This window comes from Pinus tabuliformis, chromosome J (genome assembly GCF_031772625.1).
Source record: "Pinus tabuliformis cultivar Carrire ecotype Pingquan chromosome J, CPIR1, whole genome shotgun sequence".
Classification (NCBI taxonomy): Eukaryota; Viridiplantae; Streptophyta; class Pinopsida; order Pinales; family Pinaceae; genus Pinus; species Pinus tabuliformis.
Genome location: NC_142295.1, coordinates 1,527,372,778 through 1,527,392,521, shown reverse-complemented (window position 1 = coordinate 1,527,392,521; position 19,744 = coordinate 1,527,372,778). Strand labels below are relative to the sequence as shown.

At 40.9% G+C, this 19,744-nt stretch overlaps 1 protein-coding gene across 1 annotated transcript; it reads right to left on the bottom strand.

Annotated features, from left to right (window-relative positions):
* Positions 1-14,274: 14,274 nt before the first annotated feature.
* On the bottom strand, positions 14,275-18,591 carry LOC149233327 (uncharacterized). The gene is made up of 2 exons (XM_089382156.1): positions 17,686-18,591; positions 14,275-17,499 (listed from the first exon to the last, which is right to left on the bottom strand). Exons 1-2 carry the CDS (start codon positions 18,589-18,591, stop codon positions 14,275-14,277), a joined length of 4,131 nt encoding a protein of 1,376 aa, XP_089238282.1.
* Between the last annotated feature and the right edge of the window lie 1,153 nt (positions 18,592-19,744).

Genomic DNA, 19,744 nt, shown 5'->3' with positions numbered 1-19,744 from the left:
ATCTCCGAAGACACTGGTAAATCCTAGTACTTTAGTGGAAAAATTAGCCCCAATATTGGGAAAGAAGAAATGTAAGAAAGTAAAGTACAAAAATGAAAACTTGGCCATGAGGAGGTACTCGCTGAAGAATCTTGGTCACATAAGAAGAAAAAGTCTTCCATAAGAGTTGTGGTGCCAGTCGTAGAAGAAATAGGGCAACAATGTGAAAGGGTCAATGTTACCCTTAAGAAAAGAAAAAGGAGACTCTTCTAGGAAGAGACCGAAGGGGCATTTGTTCCTTCCACACCAGTGCAAAAAGCAACAGAGCATATGATTGTGCCTCATAGTCAACGTTGTACACGAAGTATGTCTAAATAGGGATTATTAATTTCCAGTACCCAAAACCAGGATCTAGTCACCATTTTGTCTTCTCCTGAACAAGAGGCTCAAAAACCTCCTTTGGTGAATGAAGAAGAAGAATATCCTCTATTTCAGGGAGATGGTCCACAAGATAATGATTAGGATATTCTAAGTAGCTCACCACCTCAGAATGTATCCAACAAAAGTCTAGGTAAGAAGAAATGCGAACGAATACCTAAGCCTAAAAGGAGAAACATCATGTCAACTCATGGTGGGAGCAACTCTCAACAACCAACAATGCTTGTAGAAAACACCTCAATCCATAATGAAGAACATTTGTAGTTGTGCATGGCCAAATTACATAAGAAGAATACGAATTTGAAAGACAAAGCCCATAAATACAAAACCCTATTTCATTATGTGCGGACTGTAAATGAATAATATTGAGGTACAAACCTCTCCTTGATCTCTAAGAATGACCCACTGGTCTTAAGGAATAAACACCTACTTAACTGGAAGTTGAATCAATTGAAACCTGCTAAGAGGCCAATGCTAAAAAACTAGCTCTATATTTTCAGAAGTCAGTGGTGAAAGATACTCATGGTCTTGAACTCTTGGTCAGAGCAGCGAGAATGTGAAGCCTAGGATACCGTAGTTTTTACGAATGGATGACAATTGCATGAGGGAATACAACCTTTTAGACATGGGGGCTATTGGTCCCCACTTTTGTACCTAATTTACAGCTACTATTCTACTATTCCAATTGATATTTACTCCCTTTCTATCCTTTTGTACCATGCTATCACTACCAAACCACACTATTTTTCAAATGGAGGTAGAATATTTACTTAGTGTTGTCTCCATGTGCTTTTAATTAGTTTAAGTATATATTAACCGACTTATAGACATTGGATTAATTTTTACTAATCCTTATATGGACTCATAGACATTGACAAAATATGAGCAAGTAGTAGGGGTTCCACCAAATTGATGGACAACACATTAGGAAACCTTTCGTGGACTTGCTATTCTATGCTCAATTTTTCATCTCGATTCAGTACTCTATTTGGAAGTAGGTGTTCAATCAAAGTCTCGGTGTTCTAGAACTGATCTCCTCATACTCAAAAGTAATCGGTTTCATCAATCATGCTATGATCAGGACGAGCTCAATCGAGACCCATTTGAAGATTATTCAAGAAGATTTAATATAACTTAATGTTAGCCTTGAAGTTATGTTTACTTTTTCTATTTAATTAGTTATGCCTGTTTTTCATTGGTTGAACTATATAAAAGCCCAATGCTCTCTGTATGTAAGCTAACTTGGGAAAGATTGTTAAGTAATTTCGTTCAAGGAAGCTTTGCGCTCAGGAGACATTGGAAACTACATTGTACTTGTTAGCTAAACTTATATTTTGTTGAAACTTAATACATACTTATGATTCAGCATTGAAACTTCTATAAGTATTATGCTTTTTTGCTTTTAAAGCATTGAGTTAACTTATACTTGCTCCAAGTAGTGGCAAGGGCTCGGAGCAAGGGCCCAACACCACCTCGAAATGAGTCCCGCAATTGATATAGGCTATAGGAAGTGTGTTTGATTGAGATTTAGGAGAGTGGATCTTGTTATGAGAAGTTTACTGGTTAGATCTTAGAGTAACCATTTTCCATTTTGTACTTAAGTACCTACTATGTTTTCCTTATATATGAACAAATATCTTGTCTTTAAATCCTTACAAACCAAAAAGGACTGCGTTGATTAACATCTTCAATGCATAAATGATTTCTCCAATACATTCTCATGATTAAGAACATTTAAAGGGTTTCTTTTGAATTTGGATGAATCCAGAGGTTAATAATTGTGTCATGAGCTTGGGTTGGAATCGGCCCTATAATATTTCATCCTATACATTTCTTATTTGATACAAAATCCTATAGCATCGTGTTTGATATGAAAGTGCTCAGAAGTAATGGGACAAGATATTGGTTGTTGATTGAGACTGTAACTTAGTTCTGAGATTCGGTATAATTTTAGGTCAATACTTTTTCATAGAAATGACTTTCTGAGTTTGACTAGAGTGGTTTAAAGTTAGAACAGACTTTGATCTTTGGAATCTTTTAGATCTAAGTGTGTCAACATAGCTAGTGAAGAATATTGATTTTGAGTTGTGTTACTTAATTTCCTGTGAGTTTTTGCGGAGTTGAATTCTAGAAAGGATAAAGAAGATTAGTTTGAATTCTTGATGACTTGTTTTATGCATCCTCACAATTAGACCCGGCAATTAGGCTTGGTCTTGTTTGTATTCTCCATTTTCCTTAGCTTACAATCGTTTGGATTAGAATAAGTTTTGCCTGGATTGAAATTAGCATAAGTCTGATATCATTTTGTATGGTAATCAAACTCGTTTGATTTGAGATTCTTGTTACTTATATTAAATAAGTTTGTTTGTTTTTTTTTTTTTTTTTCTAAATAAAGTTACTCTATTAACATTAAAGGGGTAAAATTACATCTAGACCAGAGTAAAAAACAACTGCCCTGAAGGAGCGGCAGAGAATATAAGAAACACTACCCACGACAGAGAGCTTAGATGAGAACTAGTGATCAAATCCCACGCAGGGGAACAAGTGTTGACCTTCTTACAGAGCTTATAGAAATTCATAAAAACTTGTGTTTTGAACCATAACTTGTAGATGTTGACCCACTTATCAGCATGAACAAAAATTTGCCTGCTACTATGGTCTGCATGACATGAAACAAAGGCAGCAGAGAACGACCTACACATCTGGAGGCTCTTCCACAATTCTGCACCAACCGAAATCAGGCAGATCCCTTGCACGAGCAGCATCAGTTTCAGAAGGACCAGGAGCCGCCGATGCCATCACATGTCCAAGGAATTGCGAGCTGGGACCTCCAGAAATAAAATGGATTCGGCACGGAGACAGAGGCAGGGCCCTCTTGATGAGAGCTAGACTCTCCTACCTCTTGGGATTCCTCATGAAAGAAAACCGAGATGTGAGCAGCAATCCTTGGACGATTCAGAGAGCAATTGAAGGTGAAAATCGTAGAGCCAAATGAGGAGTCAGGAGGACAAGGCTTAGGGTAATGGCTGGGCAGATGAAAATGCCCTCTCCCACTGTGAGTGTGAGGGTAATGGCCAAATATGAATTCACTAAAGAGGGAGGGAGAACTGGAGGACAGGTTAGAGGGCACACGCTGAGGAGTTCCCCTGCGGCTCCTCATTCTATGGTGAAGACGGGGCATAACAAAAATAGCAGCGGTACTATGAGAACAAGACCGATCAACCACTACGGTAGAACACAGGCTATTCAAAGGATCATCCGAACGAGGGCCTGAGGCCTCAGAAAGAAACCTAGGAATTGACAGAAGCAGCTTCTTAGGATTACCAGAGCATAACTAGACCAACAAAGCAACAACCCATAATAGACCATGACCAGACCAACAAAGCAACAGATGCTCCAAAGCAATCCCATGGCTAAGCCTATATTTATTTCCCTCAGTCCTGCCTCGAATTGCACCTGCCATTACTATGGCATTGAAGAGAGCCGAGGTTCAGTGCAGTCCAGAGCATGCGGAGGCGATAAACATATCGGAGGACAGGCTGGGCAGATTAGAGCCGCTTGAAGTGAAGCGAGTGAACCCTGCGATCCCCAAATGCCGAGGTTCATCCTTCATCGAGCATTTATCTATGCGGTACAGGGCAGGCAGGTGTCAACCCACCTCACCCCACCCCTGTCCCATCACATTAACAATCTGGCAAGACACCTACATCCGAGGATTAAATAAGATTTTATTACTTTGGTTGAGATTTACATTATTTAAACTGAAGTTATAACATTTGGGTAGCAGTTTGTCCTATTTGGATTGAATATTTTCATTGGAACTATTGAGTGGTAAATTGTAGTGATTAGGTCGTGATAATTATTTCTCATGTAGTAATTAGAAATAGTATCATGTGAACAATAGTTAGTAATTTTTTCATAATGGTTGAGACTCATCTTGCATGCACAATATTTTGAATTACTTATGCAGTAACTCATATTTCTCATAAACAGTGATTTACATTATATGTGCTATAGTTTTCGCGAAGTTTGCAAATTAGTTCATTTGTTTGCTTTACCTTTGAGTGAGTTATTGAATTAATAAAGTTATTATTGAAATAGGATGCTAATGAAAGTTTTAATAAGATAGGGATTTAATTTGATAAATTTCTTCACCACAATTTGTTGAGATTAGAAATAGCAAAGATTGAACATTTTGTACTTAACTTTGCACTAAATTGCTGAAGCCTGAATCAGAACACAATGTAACTCATAGATTACGAACCTCAGTTGATAATTTAATTTAGAAGAATTAAACAACATATAAAACACATAACAACATTTGCTTCACCCAACAAATAATCATACTATTTATGGAGTTGTTTTAATCCAGCTCGATACAATATTTACAATAATACACACATACACACATAGCACATTTTCTCAACCAACAAATAAAAGGATATGATGTTCATATTAATCAGCAAGGGAATCCAAATATTCACACCTCCACCCTTAAAAGTAGTACTAGGATTCACCTCCTTCCCAGGAAGTCCAGAATCCACTGCAAGGTCAAATCTGCATCCAATATCCAGCTCTATAATCCTGTGCCACTTGTCCTCTATAAATGAATAGTTACGGTCTCATTTCTCCAGGGCACCCAATGTACATTTTATTCCTTTTGGAAATGATAATGACCAAAATAAATATATCATTGGCCTTCCCTTCTCTGCTACACAGTCCCTCGAGAAATCCAGCCACCCCCTTCCATGTAGTCACACACCTTCCAAGTTCCATTGGCACCCCCATCTCGGGCACTCCATCCCTTGGCAACGTTTCCTCGCATTGGAATGTTGAAAAACCAAGGCATATACCTGACTTCAAACCATCATACCAGTCATATCATGCTCATGAAAATCAATGGACACTATTGGGTACCAATGTCCCACAATGGCATTGCTCTTGTATGCTTTACCATCATACTACTACCTGTTCCAAATCCTTTTTCCATTTTTTCTAATGCTTTCCGTTAGTTTCGACCACCCAAGAGGGCATTTCAAGATTTCCTATACCAAGTGTTGGGTGTGGAGCCTGATTATCTTCTATATTCAAAGGTATCGCCACATTGGACCCCAGTTTGAAATGGGGGCAGCAATGTTGCCCGTAAAATATTCGCTGCAGGGGGGGTCCGTGGGGGGCAGATATGGCAAGTGACAGAGATAACAGGAGGAGCACTACAGGATATGTATTTACTATTGGAGGAACATCTGTCAGTTGGGTTTCAAAATTCCAAAGTGTTTTTGCACTTTCAACAACAGAAGCAGAGTATGTTGCTGCTACAGAGGCTAGTAGAGAAATGATTTGGTTACAAAGGTTTATGGGTGAATTGGGTAAGGAGCATGATATGGGCATGTTATACAGTGATAGCCAAAGTGCCATTCATCTTGCAAAGAACTCAGCATTTCATACTAGGACTAAACATATACAACTCAAGTACCATTTCATACGATCAGTGTTGGAAGATGGAGAGTTGAAGCTGGAAAAGATACACACTAGCCAGAATCTTACAGATATGCTAACAAAAGTTGTAACCAAGGAGAAACTGAGAATATGCTCAGCTTCAATTGGTCTTCAAGGATGACGATGAAGATGAGAAACAGCCAGGTCCAAAGAGGAGTCATTGTCTAGCAAATGGAGCAGCGGTGGAGTTGCTACAATCAGTCTCCAAGTGGGAGATTGTTGGATGTGGAGCCTGATTATCTTCTATATTCAAAGGTATCGCCACATTGGACCCCAATTCGAAATGGGGGTAGCAATGCCGCCCGTAAAATATTCACTGCAAGGGGGGTCCAGGGGGGGGGGGTGGCTGCCCCCGAACCTAAAAACAGCTGTAAAATTTCCTTGTAAAAGTATAGTAATTTCTAGTCAATCTAGGTCGTTCATTAGGCAGATGATCTGACAATAGAACTTATGTTTAGTTTAGGGTTTTTGCCCTAGAAGGCAACCCCTCTCTATGTATGAGGGCATTGTATTTGAGGCTATGTGATAGATGTGTATTCTGTGAGTGGGAAATAGAGAGGTGAGACTGTGTGAGAAAATAGAGGATATTACAGCAGATCTGCTGTAGGTTGTGTCTCTTCATTTTGCTGGATAATAGAAAGGAAGGAGTGGCTGTTCAGGGTGGATGTAGCCCAAACTGGGTGAACAATATATATCTGTGTCTCTCTTCTTTTATGCATTTTCTGTGTTTATATTTCTGCAATATTTTATGTGTTCCATTGCTCCATAATATATAATTTCTAACACCAAGCACATAATTTCCATTAGATTAAAAATAAATTGAAATAACTTCAAATAATACCTCATTGGTGGCCCAATAATAAGGTATACTTGCAATTTTATTTATTTCTCATCACAACAAGTCAAACTAGCATCTTTGACCAAATCATCATGTATAAACATATCACAGCGAGTTAGCTCAAAACAAAACCATCATAGATGAAAATCATAAATCACATGTAACCATCATAAGCCAGAATCATAGATCACATGTAATCATCATATACCATAATCATAAATCACATGCATAATAAAACTGAAATAAACTATTGATACTTATCCTTTAATCAATCCTTAGCTTCTACCTTTGTCTTTATTCCGTACGCACACCGAATCGGTTTCCAAACCCAAAAAGGCCCAGAGTGATGACAAGAGGGCAGGGAGGGAAGTTGTTTTTCAAAGGGAATGCCTTATGGCATAACAAGTTGAACATAATTTTTTGAACCATTTTCCTAGACAACCACCACATTTTTGATAAGGCCCGTATCCAATCGCCTCATTTCGAAATTTCAACCCTATAATGAAATGAAACGAGATTTTAACATCCACAAGACTAAAAATAGTCTATGGGACCATCAGTTTCTTGTTTTTCACCTTTTGCAATTCAATTATTTTCTTATCCAAATTGATGATGAGTTTGCTAACCTTCCAACAATCCCCTAGCTAAAATGACAATGCCAATAAACCATTCCTAACATATTCCCATAACTTTCTCTGATGTCTTTGAATGCATCACATTCCAAAATGGAATGCTTTTCCGATTCCACTACCCTAAATGTGGAAAATGTACACAATCATTCTTCCCAAGCTTCTTTAGGCCTTTTCCATCATCTTGTTTCACACCGAAGTTGATGCGAGTTGGTTCTTAATTGAGCAATAAGAACATTTTCCCTCCACAAAATGTTAGCTCCAATGTACTCTTTCTGTTGGAGATCACACGTAGGGTATAATTCCTCGATGTAGTAATTTTTCTTTCTACCAAACTCTTTTCCCCATACCCATTTATGAAACTTCTCCATAAAAAAATTATTTAGCTCCTTGCTATTTGTGGGACAGACATTGAGGTATATATTCCATTTTCTCATCCATGTGTAGTTTTGTCTCATCCATGTTTTCTTTCCTTCACTCATTCCTTCAGTGAAGATAACATTCGGCCATCTACCTCCTCCCATTTGCTCAATTCTTTTTAGATATATTATGAGCCACACCATCGAAATTACTACAATGGGATTTACTCCTATTTCACTCAACACTATCTCATAACGTACCAAACTTTTTATTTTGATCTTGCTCATGATCAAACATTTTTGGATTTTCTCAATTTGTTTACATTTTGAGATGGGGGTGTTGCTAGCCCACAATTCACACCCATATAGCATCACTAGACGAGCCCAAAAAGTACTTTAATTATTTTCCAATCCCATAACTCTGCCTCTCTACATCTGTTTTGAAGAGCATATAATTCTTTCCACCCTCCTAAAATTATCATCTTTCTATATTCCTCCCAATTAAGCTACTTGTTGAAATCAATCCAGAGGTACTTGTACTTATTTACTTCTTCAAGAATGTTGCCTTAAAAGAACAAAGTACACTAGCTCTACCTCCTCTTATTAGAGAAAATCATTATTTTGGTCTTGCTAGTATTGAATTGCATCCCTGATGCAGGAGCATCCAGCTAGGGCGCCATGATCGGGTGTTGTCTCTGCCAGGTTGGAAAGTTGATTTAGCATTTGGTTTGTATTTCATGGTTAGTTTATCAGAGCAGGAGGTAGGATTTCATTTTTTTTCTTAATTGCTATATTAGTCAAAAGTTATTTGGTCGGTTAGGGTTGTTACGTATCTGACCTTAATAAACAGCAGATTAGTAATTGTTCTGTCATCTTAAAAAAAAGAGAGAAAACACAAAATGTCCAAATGTAAATCTTGTCATGTAAACAGAACCGAGTATTTAGTAGTTATGCAACTATACTGCTTATAACCGAAAGTAACTACAGTTTCATTAACTGTAAACGAACATGTATAAATGTAACAATTGAAGACATGTAAAGGGTTCAGCATTTCCAAATACGAAAAATAAAAAGAGACAGAACTAAAATTTTCCTATCGTCCATCTGTGTCATTGCCTACGTGCTGTGCCATTACGTTTTATTCATTGAAAGTTGAACTTAGTGATAGCAAATAGAGTACGGGCTTAATACTGTAGGTTGTGTTTTTTCTCTTCTTCCTCTCTTAACAGAAAGCTACATTGTAACACGCATATAAATCCACAACTAGAGTGAACGAATAAGCAAATTGAATTCATAACCAGAAGAGTGATGTACAATGAATCGACCGAAAGGAGAACATAGAAATCAAAGCATCGGAGAAACAAACTGCAACAAAGGTAATTTTTGACAAACTTTCACACCTTTTCGTAAATAAACAGAGACAGATAATTTACATTTATATTACTATTATTCCATGCAAATTAAGTATTACATTGTCCAAAACGAATCAAGTGCAGAGTATTCGACAGAACAGACAAACCCTAGTCCAGGGTTTTATGTCAATGAAACCCTCAACCTCAACCAGACAACCAGACCAGGACCGTAACTAAACCGGAACTCAAAACCAAACTCAAGCCTAAGTCATGAGAACAACTTATCTTGTACACAGCAACCGGATAGTGAGGAGCAAATACCACAGAAACAAAAAGAAACCATAACTGTAAGTTGACAAACTATTGAAGGCAGAGCCTACTAGCAGAGGGTTGTATAGCTTGGAGACCGAATTGTGTTAAGTCTACGTACCCCAGGTCAAACCCTCAACCTGTACAAACCCAACGAGCCACCATTAGCATACATTGTATAATGTTACCTGAACCGGGACATAACAAAAGCAGAGGGAAAGCGTAGCATACCTAGGCATGACCGGACCAAGAATCACCAGAACAAAGCTGCAGACAACTAAAAGAGACCTAAGATAAGAGGAGCAGGCATTGGTCAGCTACCACACCAGAAGAGGGTGAATATAAAGCACGGAGGGACAAGTTACCTAAGTTGTAGTCGAGAGAATCATTGTGCCATCACCTGTGCACATCGAAACCAAAACTTAAAACAAATTTCGCACTATAGTAGAAGTAAAGAGTATAATCAACAATAGAAAAGAACAACAAGTGGCCCAAGAGACCAGATACCGAGTCCAAACAGCAGCAGAATAAAAAGAAAAACTCACTGTGTAAAAGAATTCGAGCAGACTAACCTCCAAAACCTAGACAAATTCATTCTACAGGAAAAATTTGTTTCCAACAGCACAAGCAAGTTTGGAAGGCCGACATTCATTCACAGCCATGCCCAAAACCAGAGTTTTCTATAAGCACCGGAACGAGACCACACACTTTAACAGGAACCCTCGCAGAGTTCCCATAGCAGAGCAGAACCCATACAATGACCAAGAAGCATAAACATTTTGTGTAAAAGACCAAACGGGAGGGAAAATCCCGAGGCTGGGTACCATTCGGTTGGCATTTATGAGTTCCATTAATGTTTGCCAACTCCAATAAAAATATATGATATTCATATCTATAAATAACCGCCAAAACAACAAACCGAATCCACCAACATCATAAATCCCGAATAGGTGGACAATCAGGATTACGTTGAGGCATGGGCTGGGTCCCATCATCCCCACTACTCTACAAAAATTCTCAAGGGAATATATGTGCATCTGCAATTCGTGGGATGATTTAGAAATCAATACAAGATCATCAACATATAAAAGAAGTTTTATGACAAACTCCTCCAACCGAAAACCATCTCCACCTTGCAGACTTAGCCACTCTTACACTTTATAAATATATAAACCAAAAAGAGTAGGGAATAGAGAACAACCTTTCTTGACTCTAATGATACTTCTAAAGCTTTCTGAAATACCTGTTGAGGTTCTAATTTAACTTTCACCTCTTCATAAATTCTATGGACAACAACTCTATAATGCAAAGGAAATTCAAGTTCTTCCATTTTACGCCATGACTTATCTCTAGGGACTGTGTTTAATGCCTTTCTAAAGTCAACAAAGTAGTAGAATACTTCTTCTTTTTCCCCCAAAACCTTTTCAACAATGTGTCTCAACGTGATACCAAGATCCACTGTAGAATGCTTCAGCCTAAAACCTACTTGTCCTTTTGCCCTCTTTTCTTTTATTTCTTCCGAGTTACTGATTCTATTTTCTACCATGTTGTCAAAAATCTTTGCAAACAAAGGATTGATCATAATGGTTCTATAGTTGGAAGGATTATTAATGTCTCCACTTTTAAAAAGCAGTATTTCTAGGCTAGTTGTCCAGTCTCTTAATCCTTGTTGAATGATGTCTTTGAATATTTCCATGGTGTGTGGTGCAAGAGTGTTCATTCCCCATTTTAGATACTATGCTTGAAGTTCAACCAAGTCCTTTTTCGTTCTCGTTTTTAGCTTCTTAATTCCATTCTCTACCTCCTGTAATGTGAAGAGCTTTGTAGTTGTGTTGATCCTGAGGGGAGGCTTAGCCTCTGATTCTTTCTCATAGAGTTGGCTTGCATATTCAAACCATTGATTGGTTGTAATATTATTTTCGATTTTCTTCTTCCTTGGTTGAAGTCCCTACTAGAAAAGATTTGGGTTATTCTTGCCTAGATATATTAGCTCTTCATTTCTTATTTGCATGAACTCATTTATTTTCCTTTTTTGTATCTGCTTATATAACTTTACTTTCATCTTCTCCTTGCCTGTATTTTTCAAGCTTCTCCTTGCCATTTTGCATTTCTCATAAAACCAAGCATTTACAGGAAACAAATTGATTCTGATTTCCTATTTTTTGCTGTGTTTGAATTCTCAAGTGCACTTTGAATTATATTTGTTAACTTATGACTTTTGAAGCTTTGGAAACCAGTTTTCTCCTTCTGAATTAATCTCCCTAGTATTGTCTTGAAGATAGTGCAATTTTCTTGTGTTAGAAGAATTTTGCCCCTTGATAGTGATTTCCAAGAGCATTGGGTTTTCCTCCTATGCTTCCTTTCTTCTAACCATGATAACTTTATATAAATTGGGTTATGGTCTGATTTGAAGTCCCAAATATGCTCTCGAATCTTAACTTCATCTATCTACAACTACCATATTTCAGTTTTGAATGGAACCCAAGATTAGCTATAGGCGAGAAAGCATTTGATTTCAATGTGTTCAGCAGGTGGTGAAATAAATGATTTTTAAATTAAATATGTTATTATTTGATTTGAAACTAAAAGCTAGTTCAAATACCTTTCATAATGTGTTAGACAAAGAATATTCTCTTGAAATTATATTTTGTTCACTCATTTATTAAAAAATCGAAATTCCTCAAGCCCAATTTCAATATAGAACATGCCTATTGCATAATGCATTACATATTATGTAGTATCTACAATACAATTTTTACATGTCATCTCTCAACTCCATATTAAATAGTAAGGCATTACATATCTAGCTCATACTAAAAAGTAAAATAAAATTTTAGAGATATTGAAGAGGCATGTTTCGAAGGACATGACAATTCATGAAAGGGCACATGCCTAGGTATATAAGCGAGCCCTCATTTGTAACAATCACATATCATATGTTCTATACAATTCTTTTATAATATATTTTTCCTATCATGCATATTTACATATTTAAGATCTTTTGAGTGTATTATTGCGTATACAATGAGTTATTTTTGGTTTTTATTTCTTTGTAATAAATGAATAATTAATAAATGACGATTGACTTTATTAAATGCTTACATGGATAAGTTATTGTATTAATTTCATAAACACTCAACGATATATGAGATCAATGGTTAAATTTGATGGGTTTTTATCCGTTTCATACTTATTTAAAGACATTTAAATTTTGGGCATTTCTCTATTTTTTATTATGTAATAGTCATTTACTTGCATTTTTAAAATCTACACATTATTAATAGCACATAGTTAAAAAAAATTTAAACATGTATATTTAAAATTTATTGGTATCCATATATTTTTTTTCTCTGTAAAAACTAGCTAAGCATTATATTATATGTACAAGAAAAATTACAAACTGCATGACATGCCTTCCAGGGCCTGAAGAATCACCCTGGGAATCCTGACTGTAGACCTTACAGCTCCCTCGCAGGGGCAGCTTCGCCAAAACCAAACAGAATTATCCATGAGAACAAAAGCTCCCACACAGGGGCAGCACCGAACCATATTCTCAAAACAGTGGCAGAATTTATCAGATTCCCTGAAGACCAGACACATGACTGCCCACGCAGGGGCGAACAGCTAAGATAGACTGACCCATATACCAGACAGATGTAAGCATGACTGAGTCACTGGTGTCAGCTATCAAATTAGACTTCCCAGAGTTAAGGCTTGACCATAGACTCGACCATAGACTCAACAGAATTAAACAAGACAGAGATAGAAGTATCAAATGCCAGTAGACATGACCAAATAACAAAATCAAGACATTACCCGCAGCTGCGTTAATCTTGGAGACGAGCTGAAGATGGAAGGAGGGCCGCGAGGTGTGCATCCGCCTCTTCATAGAGGCTCATGTCTTCAACCACATATGCCCACCCATCACCTTCTGCGCGTCCTTCCCACATTTTCCGCCATTTTTCCTCGTCCACACCTGGGGGGGGTGGCCCCACTGGAGGAAAGCGGTCTTGCAAGCTTTTTTCCCCCAAGCTTCCAGCTTCAGACGCTGGAGGCACCACAGCAGTGTCCTTTTCCACAGCCGATTGTTCTTCGGTGTCAATTTCCTTGCCCGGGCCTTCCAATTGCTTCTCCTGCCAGCCCTGGGGGTTTTCATCCTCGCCGCCTTCCGGAATTTTGGTAAACAGGATTGAGATGTGGGCATTAACGCCTGCGTTGTCCTCAGTGCTTGGCAGGGTGAATACCACAGAGCCGAAGGAAGGAAGCTCCGGTTTCCCTTCCCTGGAACTCTCGACCTCCACGAATTGTCTAATGGGTAGCGGGGTCGCCCGAGCTCTCCTGTGACAATAGCAGCAGCAGCAGTGGTGATGCTCATCTGCTGCAGGGGTTCGTGAGGAGGACCCTCTCGATGGACCCCTTCTGCTGGGCTGTCGTTCTCGAATTTTAACCATGGTAAGTATGATGCTTCCTCTGTATGCTCGAGGGTGAGCTTGAAATTGGTAGCAGAACCAATTTCTTTCCAATTCGCTCTCAGATGCCCAGCTTTCACCTTGACTTCCTTCCCTTGGTAGCCGACAATTCCATTTCCAGAATTGTCTCTGCAAATTCGCGAATTGCCCTCTCCTTCCAGTCCAGCAATCAGAATGGCAACAGAGACTAGTTTCCCGGCCGCAGGGTAGTGAAAACTTCCTCGGCCGAAGCTCTCTGTGCTTCCGCGCCCACCAACTCTCCTCAGACCAGAATACCCTGCTCGACCCATCAAGCCTGTAATATTCTTCTTCATTCCCTCGTTGCAGGCGCTCATTAACTTCGCCCTGCTCCTCCATCTACCTCGCCTCTCCGCCATTAATTGCATTAACAGTTTGGGGGGTTCAATTGCCATATGACGGCCTTCTCCGGGGAGCCGTGGAGTTTACATGAGGCAGCCCATGCGTAGCATGTGGCACGCCCGTCCTCCTTGATCCAACACCCGCATCCGGGGCTTCATTGTCCCTGTGGATGAGACTCTCACATTCCTGTTTGAGTTGATTGCTGGGAATGATGTTCAGGTGTCCCTCAAGGAAGGGCTGGTCTGAGTCTACCCCTATATTAGCAAGAAGATCAGCTATCTTATTACCCTCTCTTTTAGTGTGATGAAAAGAGATTGCATTGTAGTTGCGTATTTCCTCAGCCATGCAGCTGAGCCTGGCCTCCAGTCTCCAGCTATTGGCTACCTTCCTGGCTTGCGACCCACTCTGAATGCGAGTGGCCATGTTTATGAGAATTTGAGAGTCTCCTTCCACAATTAACGGTTGAAGATTCTGTCGTCTTGCTGTAAGTAATCCTTGCCACATACCCTCCAGCTCTGCTGAGTTGTTGGTGTCCCAGCCTAGGTTGCCAAAGTAAATCTGTTGCAGGATTCCTTGGTGATCCCTGATGATTCCTCCAAATCCTGCAGTACCAGGATTACCTTTAGATGCTCCATCAAAGTTGAGCTTGTATGAGTGCATAGGTGGAGCTTCCCAGTTTCCATCCTCCTTGCCTTTGCAATTTGTTGTCTGCTGTGTGGTTGGCTCCTGTGGCATTTGCAATCCCCAGTTGTTTAGGATATTTTTCTCATTATCTGCAGTGGGGAGATCCTGTTGCGTCCAAGTCTTCAATAGCATGGTTTCTTGGATGTTGGCGTGCACTCTGTTCCATATGTCCTCCTTATTCGAGCTGAGGTTTTTGAATATGCGCCTATTCCTTTCCTTCCATATATTCCACAGCAGAATACCTGGGATTATATTCCACAGGTGGTTGAGCAGCCCACTGTTGTAGGGGCTTTTCGGCCATTGCCGTATGGTGTCTATTATGCCTCCCACCTCTCTGCATCGCCTTTGACTTCTGAATTCTACCTTCTCCCACATCTGAGTAGCAAGCGGGCAAGTATCCAGAAGATGCTGCAAGGTTTCTTCATTCTGAGAGCAGTTGTGGCATAACGAGGGTCCTTGGAAGTTGTGCTTCTGCAGTTTATCCCATGTAAGAATCTTTTTATGCCCCACCATCCAAAGAAAGTGAGTTATTTTGGGCCAGGTTTTGAAGCTCCATATTCTTGCCCAGAGAGGATCCGGAATGATGGTGGCACCTTCTAATAGATTATAGGCTTCAGAAGTGGAGTAAGAACCTTTGGGAAGATAGCCCCATCTGAGAATGTCCTCACTGTTGTTGTACCTGATGCTCCTCTTTTTTAATTCGCTTTCAAGAGCTGCTGCTTCCTGGGTACTGTTGGTGTTGGATATATGATTACTTGGTTGCCATTTCCTGAAGCCCGTTCCCGATTCTGGACTCCAGAATTGATGAACTTTGGCTTGCTGCTGCTCCTGTCGGCCTGGGATTAAGGTTGCCGGTAGAACAGTTGAGAGTTTAGGTAGCTGATTCCAAGCATCGTTCCAAAATCTAGCACTATGTCCATTTCTTATTTCCCAGAAGCTGTGTTTCTGAACCAGCTGGTGATGAAGTTTTGCCGCATTCCAAATGAGTGAACCTGTGCTTGTGGGCGTAAATCTAATAAGCTCTGCTTGGGGCATGTTGTTGGTGTATTTGGCTATCCATACTTTGGCCCATGGTTTGTCCGGATTTGTCAGCCATTGCCACCAGATTTTGGCGGTCATGATGATGTTACTGTGCTCAGGATCTCGGATACCAATACCGCCTTTGTGCTTGGGCTTGCAGGTAGTGTCCCATTTTACTAGTGCCCATTTGCGATTAGTGGCTGAACTTCCCCAAAGAAAGTTGCGCTGCAGGTTTCTTAGACTTTTTAAAACCCACTTTGGAGCGGTTAGGATGGAAAACAGATAGAGGGGCATGGCTTGAAGGATGGATTTTAGGAGCACAGCCCTACTTGCCAGGTTAAGGGAGCGGTGCGTCCATAGGTTAAGTTTGAATTCCAATTTTTCAATGAGTCCACGCCAAGCTGGTTGCTTTATGGCTGAAGCAGTGAGAGGCTCACCTAGGTATGTGGAGGGGAGAGAAGCAGATTGAAAACCCAATATGCGGGAGACAGCCCGTTTTACAGAGGGTGGGGTGTGGAAGAAAAAAATGTGGGATTTGGTATTATTGATCTGGGTTCCTGAGGCTCTAGAGAAGTCATTGAGCAGGGATTTCAGACAAGAGGCTTCCTGAGCAGAGGGATATCCATAAAGCATAGTGTCATCTACAAATTGCTGATGGGAGGAGGCTGGGGAGTTATGAATGGAGATTCCCCGAAGTTGATTAGATTGCAGAGCCTGCTTGATGTGCCTTCCTAAACCTTCCGCCATGATCACAAATAAGAAGGGGGATAAGGGATCCCCTTGCCTAATGCCCCTGGAGGGTTTAAAGGGACGAGAGGGCAGCCCATTGACAAGGATGGAGAAGTGGGAGGAGGAGATGAGGCTCATTATCCATCTTACCCAAGTGGCACTAAAGCCAAAGGCTCGCAGCATGTTCTGTATGTAGGGCCAACTGAGTTTGTCAAAGGCTTTGGAGAGGTCGAGCTTGAGTAACATGCCCGCTTGTTTATCAAGCTTAAGCGAGTGAATGATCTCATGGGAGAGAATTATACCATCCATGATCTGCCTGCCCTCCACATAGCCAGACTGCTCCGGTGATATGATCTGAGGAAGAAGGGGCTTGAGTCTGTTGGCTCTGACTTTGGAAATGACTTTGTAGAGAACATTGCAGAGGGCAATGGGCCTAAATTTGTCAGGGGTGGTGGGGTTCTCTTCTTTGGGAATGAGAGTAATGAAGGTGGAATTAAGTGAGGGTAACAGCCAACGAAGGGCCCTAGATTCCTCTACTATTTGCCAGATCTCTTCCTTAATCATATCCCAGAAAGCATGGAAAAAATTACTGGTAAAGCCATCAGGGCCAGGAGCCTTACCTTCTTTAAGCTGCGCCATTGCTTCATCCACCTCTTGGCTGAGTATTGGACTCATGAGCAAGTCGTTTTGCTCATCTGTTATTATCCTGGGAATGTTGCCGGTGATTTTCTCAATAGCTGCCCTCCGATCCATTATTTGCTCTTGGTGAACCTGTTGGAAGTGATTAAGGAGGATTTCCTCTATTTTCTCATGCTCCTCCTCTTTCCCTCCTTCCTGATTTTTGATGAAGGAAATCTTGTTGTGCATTCTTCTTTGCACTGTGGTGTTATGAAAGAATTTGGTGTTGCGTTCCCCTTCTCTGAGCCACCTGATCCGCGATTTCTGTCTCCAATAGATTTCTTCTTGCTTCCTTCTTTCTTCTAGCTGATTGTGAATATGCTTTTCTTGTTCCAATGTTGCCTCTGTGTGCCCTGTGTTGATAACTGTCTGATGGAGTAGCTTGAGCTCCTGATTGAGTTGCTGTTGGGCTTCAAAAATATTCCCAAAGGTCTCCCTATTCCAGCGTTTGAGGTGGCCTTTTAAGTATCTTAACTTCTGTTGAAGTTGGAACATTTTGGTGCCTTCTGGAGGAACAAAGGAGGCCCAAATAGATTTGACGAAGTCCTTGAATGCCGGGTGAGATAGCCAAAAGCTTTCAAATCGAAATGGCTTCCTGGTGCTGTTCCCTGGTCGTTGCCATTGCAGGGCTATTGGCCAGTGATCCGACCCTGAGTGAGCCAGGATCTCCGCAGTGAAATCCCCTCCAATGTGCACTGCGTTGTCCGAAATCAAAAATCGGTCCAGCTTGGAGGCAATCTGATGTTTCCCCTTTCTGTGATTGCTCCATGTGTAGGTTCCATTGCAGAAGGGCATGTCGATGAGTGCGGCGTTTAGGATGAAATCCTTGAAGTGTTCCACTTCAGGTTCCAATCTATTTCTTCCTCCTGTTTTGTCCTCGATCTTGGTGATCATATTGAAATCCCCCGCAACAATCCAGAGTGGGTACTGTCTGTTGATACTGAGCGCCTCGATGGTGTCAAGGAGCGCTTTTTTACTGCCTCCATCCTGTGGGAAATAGACATTGGATAGGTTTCCATGTACCTTTGTGCCTAAAATGTGAAAGGCAGCTTGTATGAGATGATGGGAAGCGTGGAAGTCAGTGAGTGCTATGGCCTGAGTGTTCCAGGCTATAGCAAGCCCTCCCGAAGCTCCGGTAGCGTCCACGGCCACTGAATGGCAGCCTGGCCAGGCCTTTGAGAGTATTTGACCCAGGGTAATGCTGTTGCATTTAGTTTCTTGGAAGAAACATATTTGCGGTTTCTCCATCTTGATCATGTTTTTGAGCATTCTGTATTTTGCTGGGCCGTTGAGCCCTCTAAGGTTCCAAGAGATGAGCTTCATTGATAACTGAGTTGAGAGGGACTGAAGTACTTCGTAAGCTGCGCATAGTGGCCTGAATCCACTAGGACTTTGCCAACCTCTATTGTTCGTTGAAGAACTGTTTTCCTTCCTCTTTTTTTGAAGTCTTTTGGACGCAGTCTACCATCCCAGGTGCTTCCGGCTTGAATTCCTAGCTGATGTTGTTGATAGACTTTGGAGATGACCATTTCTAACTTTTCTAAATCAGTTGCAGCTATGGATTCATATGCTTCTTTCCTGCATGCCAACTCTAGCTCATTGATATCCAGACCATGAAGGTCTACATTGTCGGTTTCTTCATCCATTATTTCAACAACATTGGTGTCTTCCTGTGTGGTCTCTGAATTCTGAGTGGGCTTCAATCTCCCATCTATCTCCATGTTCTTAGGGGTATTCACAGGGTCCTCCTGGTTCCTGGTTAGAATGGTCGGGATTATAATGGGGGATTTCGAGTTGGGAGGGGGGCTGGAAGGGGGGGGGCGGCTTGAGGAGGATGGGAGATCTGATTTGCTGGGGTTTTCCAGGGGCTGGTCTTCCGGAATGTCATTGAGGGTTTCAAAGCTGTTCTTGGACGCTTGATCTTTGAAGTTATTCTGCTGAGACTTTTGCCCGCTGGCGTTTTTCCTGTGCGAGCGCCTTCTGCTGGTTACTTTGGTGAACCCGTCTTGATTGGGCTTGGCTGAGGGGTTCTGAGACAGATCTGGGACATTTAGAGGACAATCCCTAAATAAGTGCCCAAGAGCATGGCATCTCCTACACCGGAAGGGCACATGCTCATAGTCCAAGGGCTGGACCCATTCTTCATCCCAATGGGAGAGCGTTATCGACTCTGGTAGCGCTTCATTCAGCCTTATGAAGACGCATATGCGTGCATATGATATGAATCTGCGTGATTTGGTTTCTTCAGCCGTTCTGATGTATTCTCCCACGCCATTTCCAATTCTCCGGAGGGAGTCTTCGTCCCAATATTCATCAGGGAGTCCGTACAGTCGAATCCATACTGGTGCCCAGGTTAGGTCTTCCTTGTCTAGGTTGAATCTGGGTATCCAGTCTCGCATGT

Coding starts and splice junctions, on each gene's coding strand:
- LOC149233327 (XM_089382156.1), bottom strand. CDS start 18,591: ATGGAGAAACCGCAAATATGTTTCTTCCAAGAAACTAAATGCAACAGC. Junction 17,500..17,685: donor TCAACACAGGGCACACAGAG/GCAACATTGGAA, acceptor ATCAAAAATCAG/GAAGGAGGGAAAGAGGAGGA.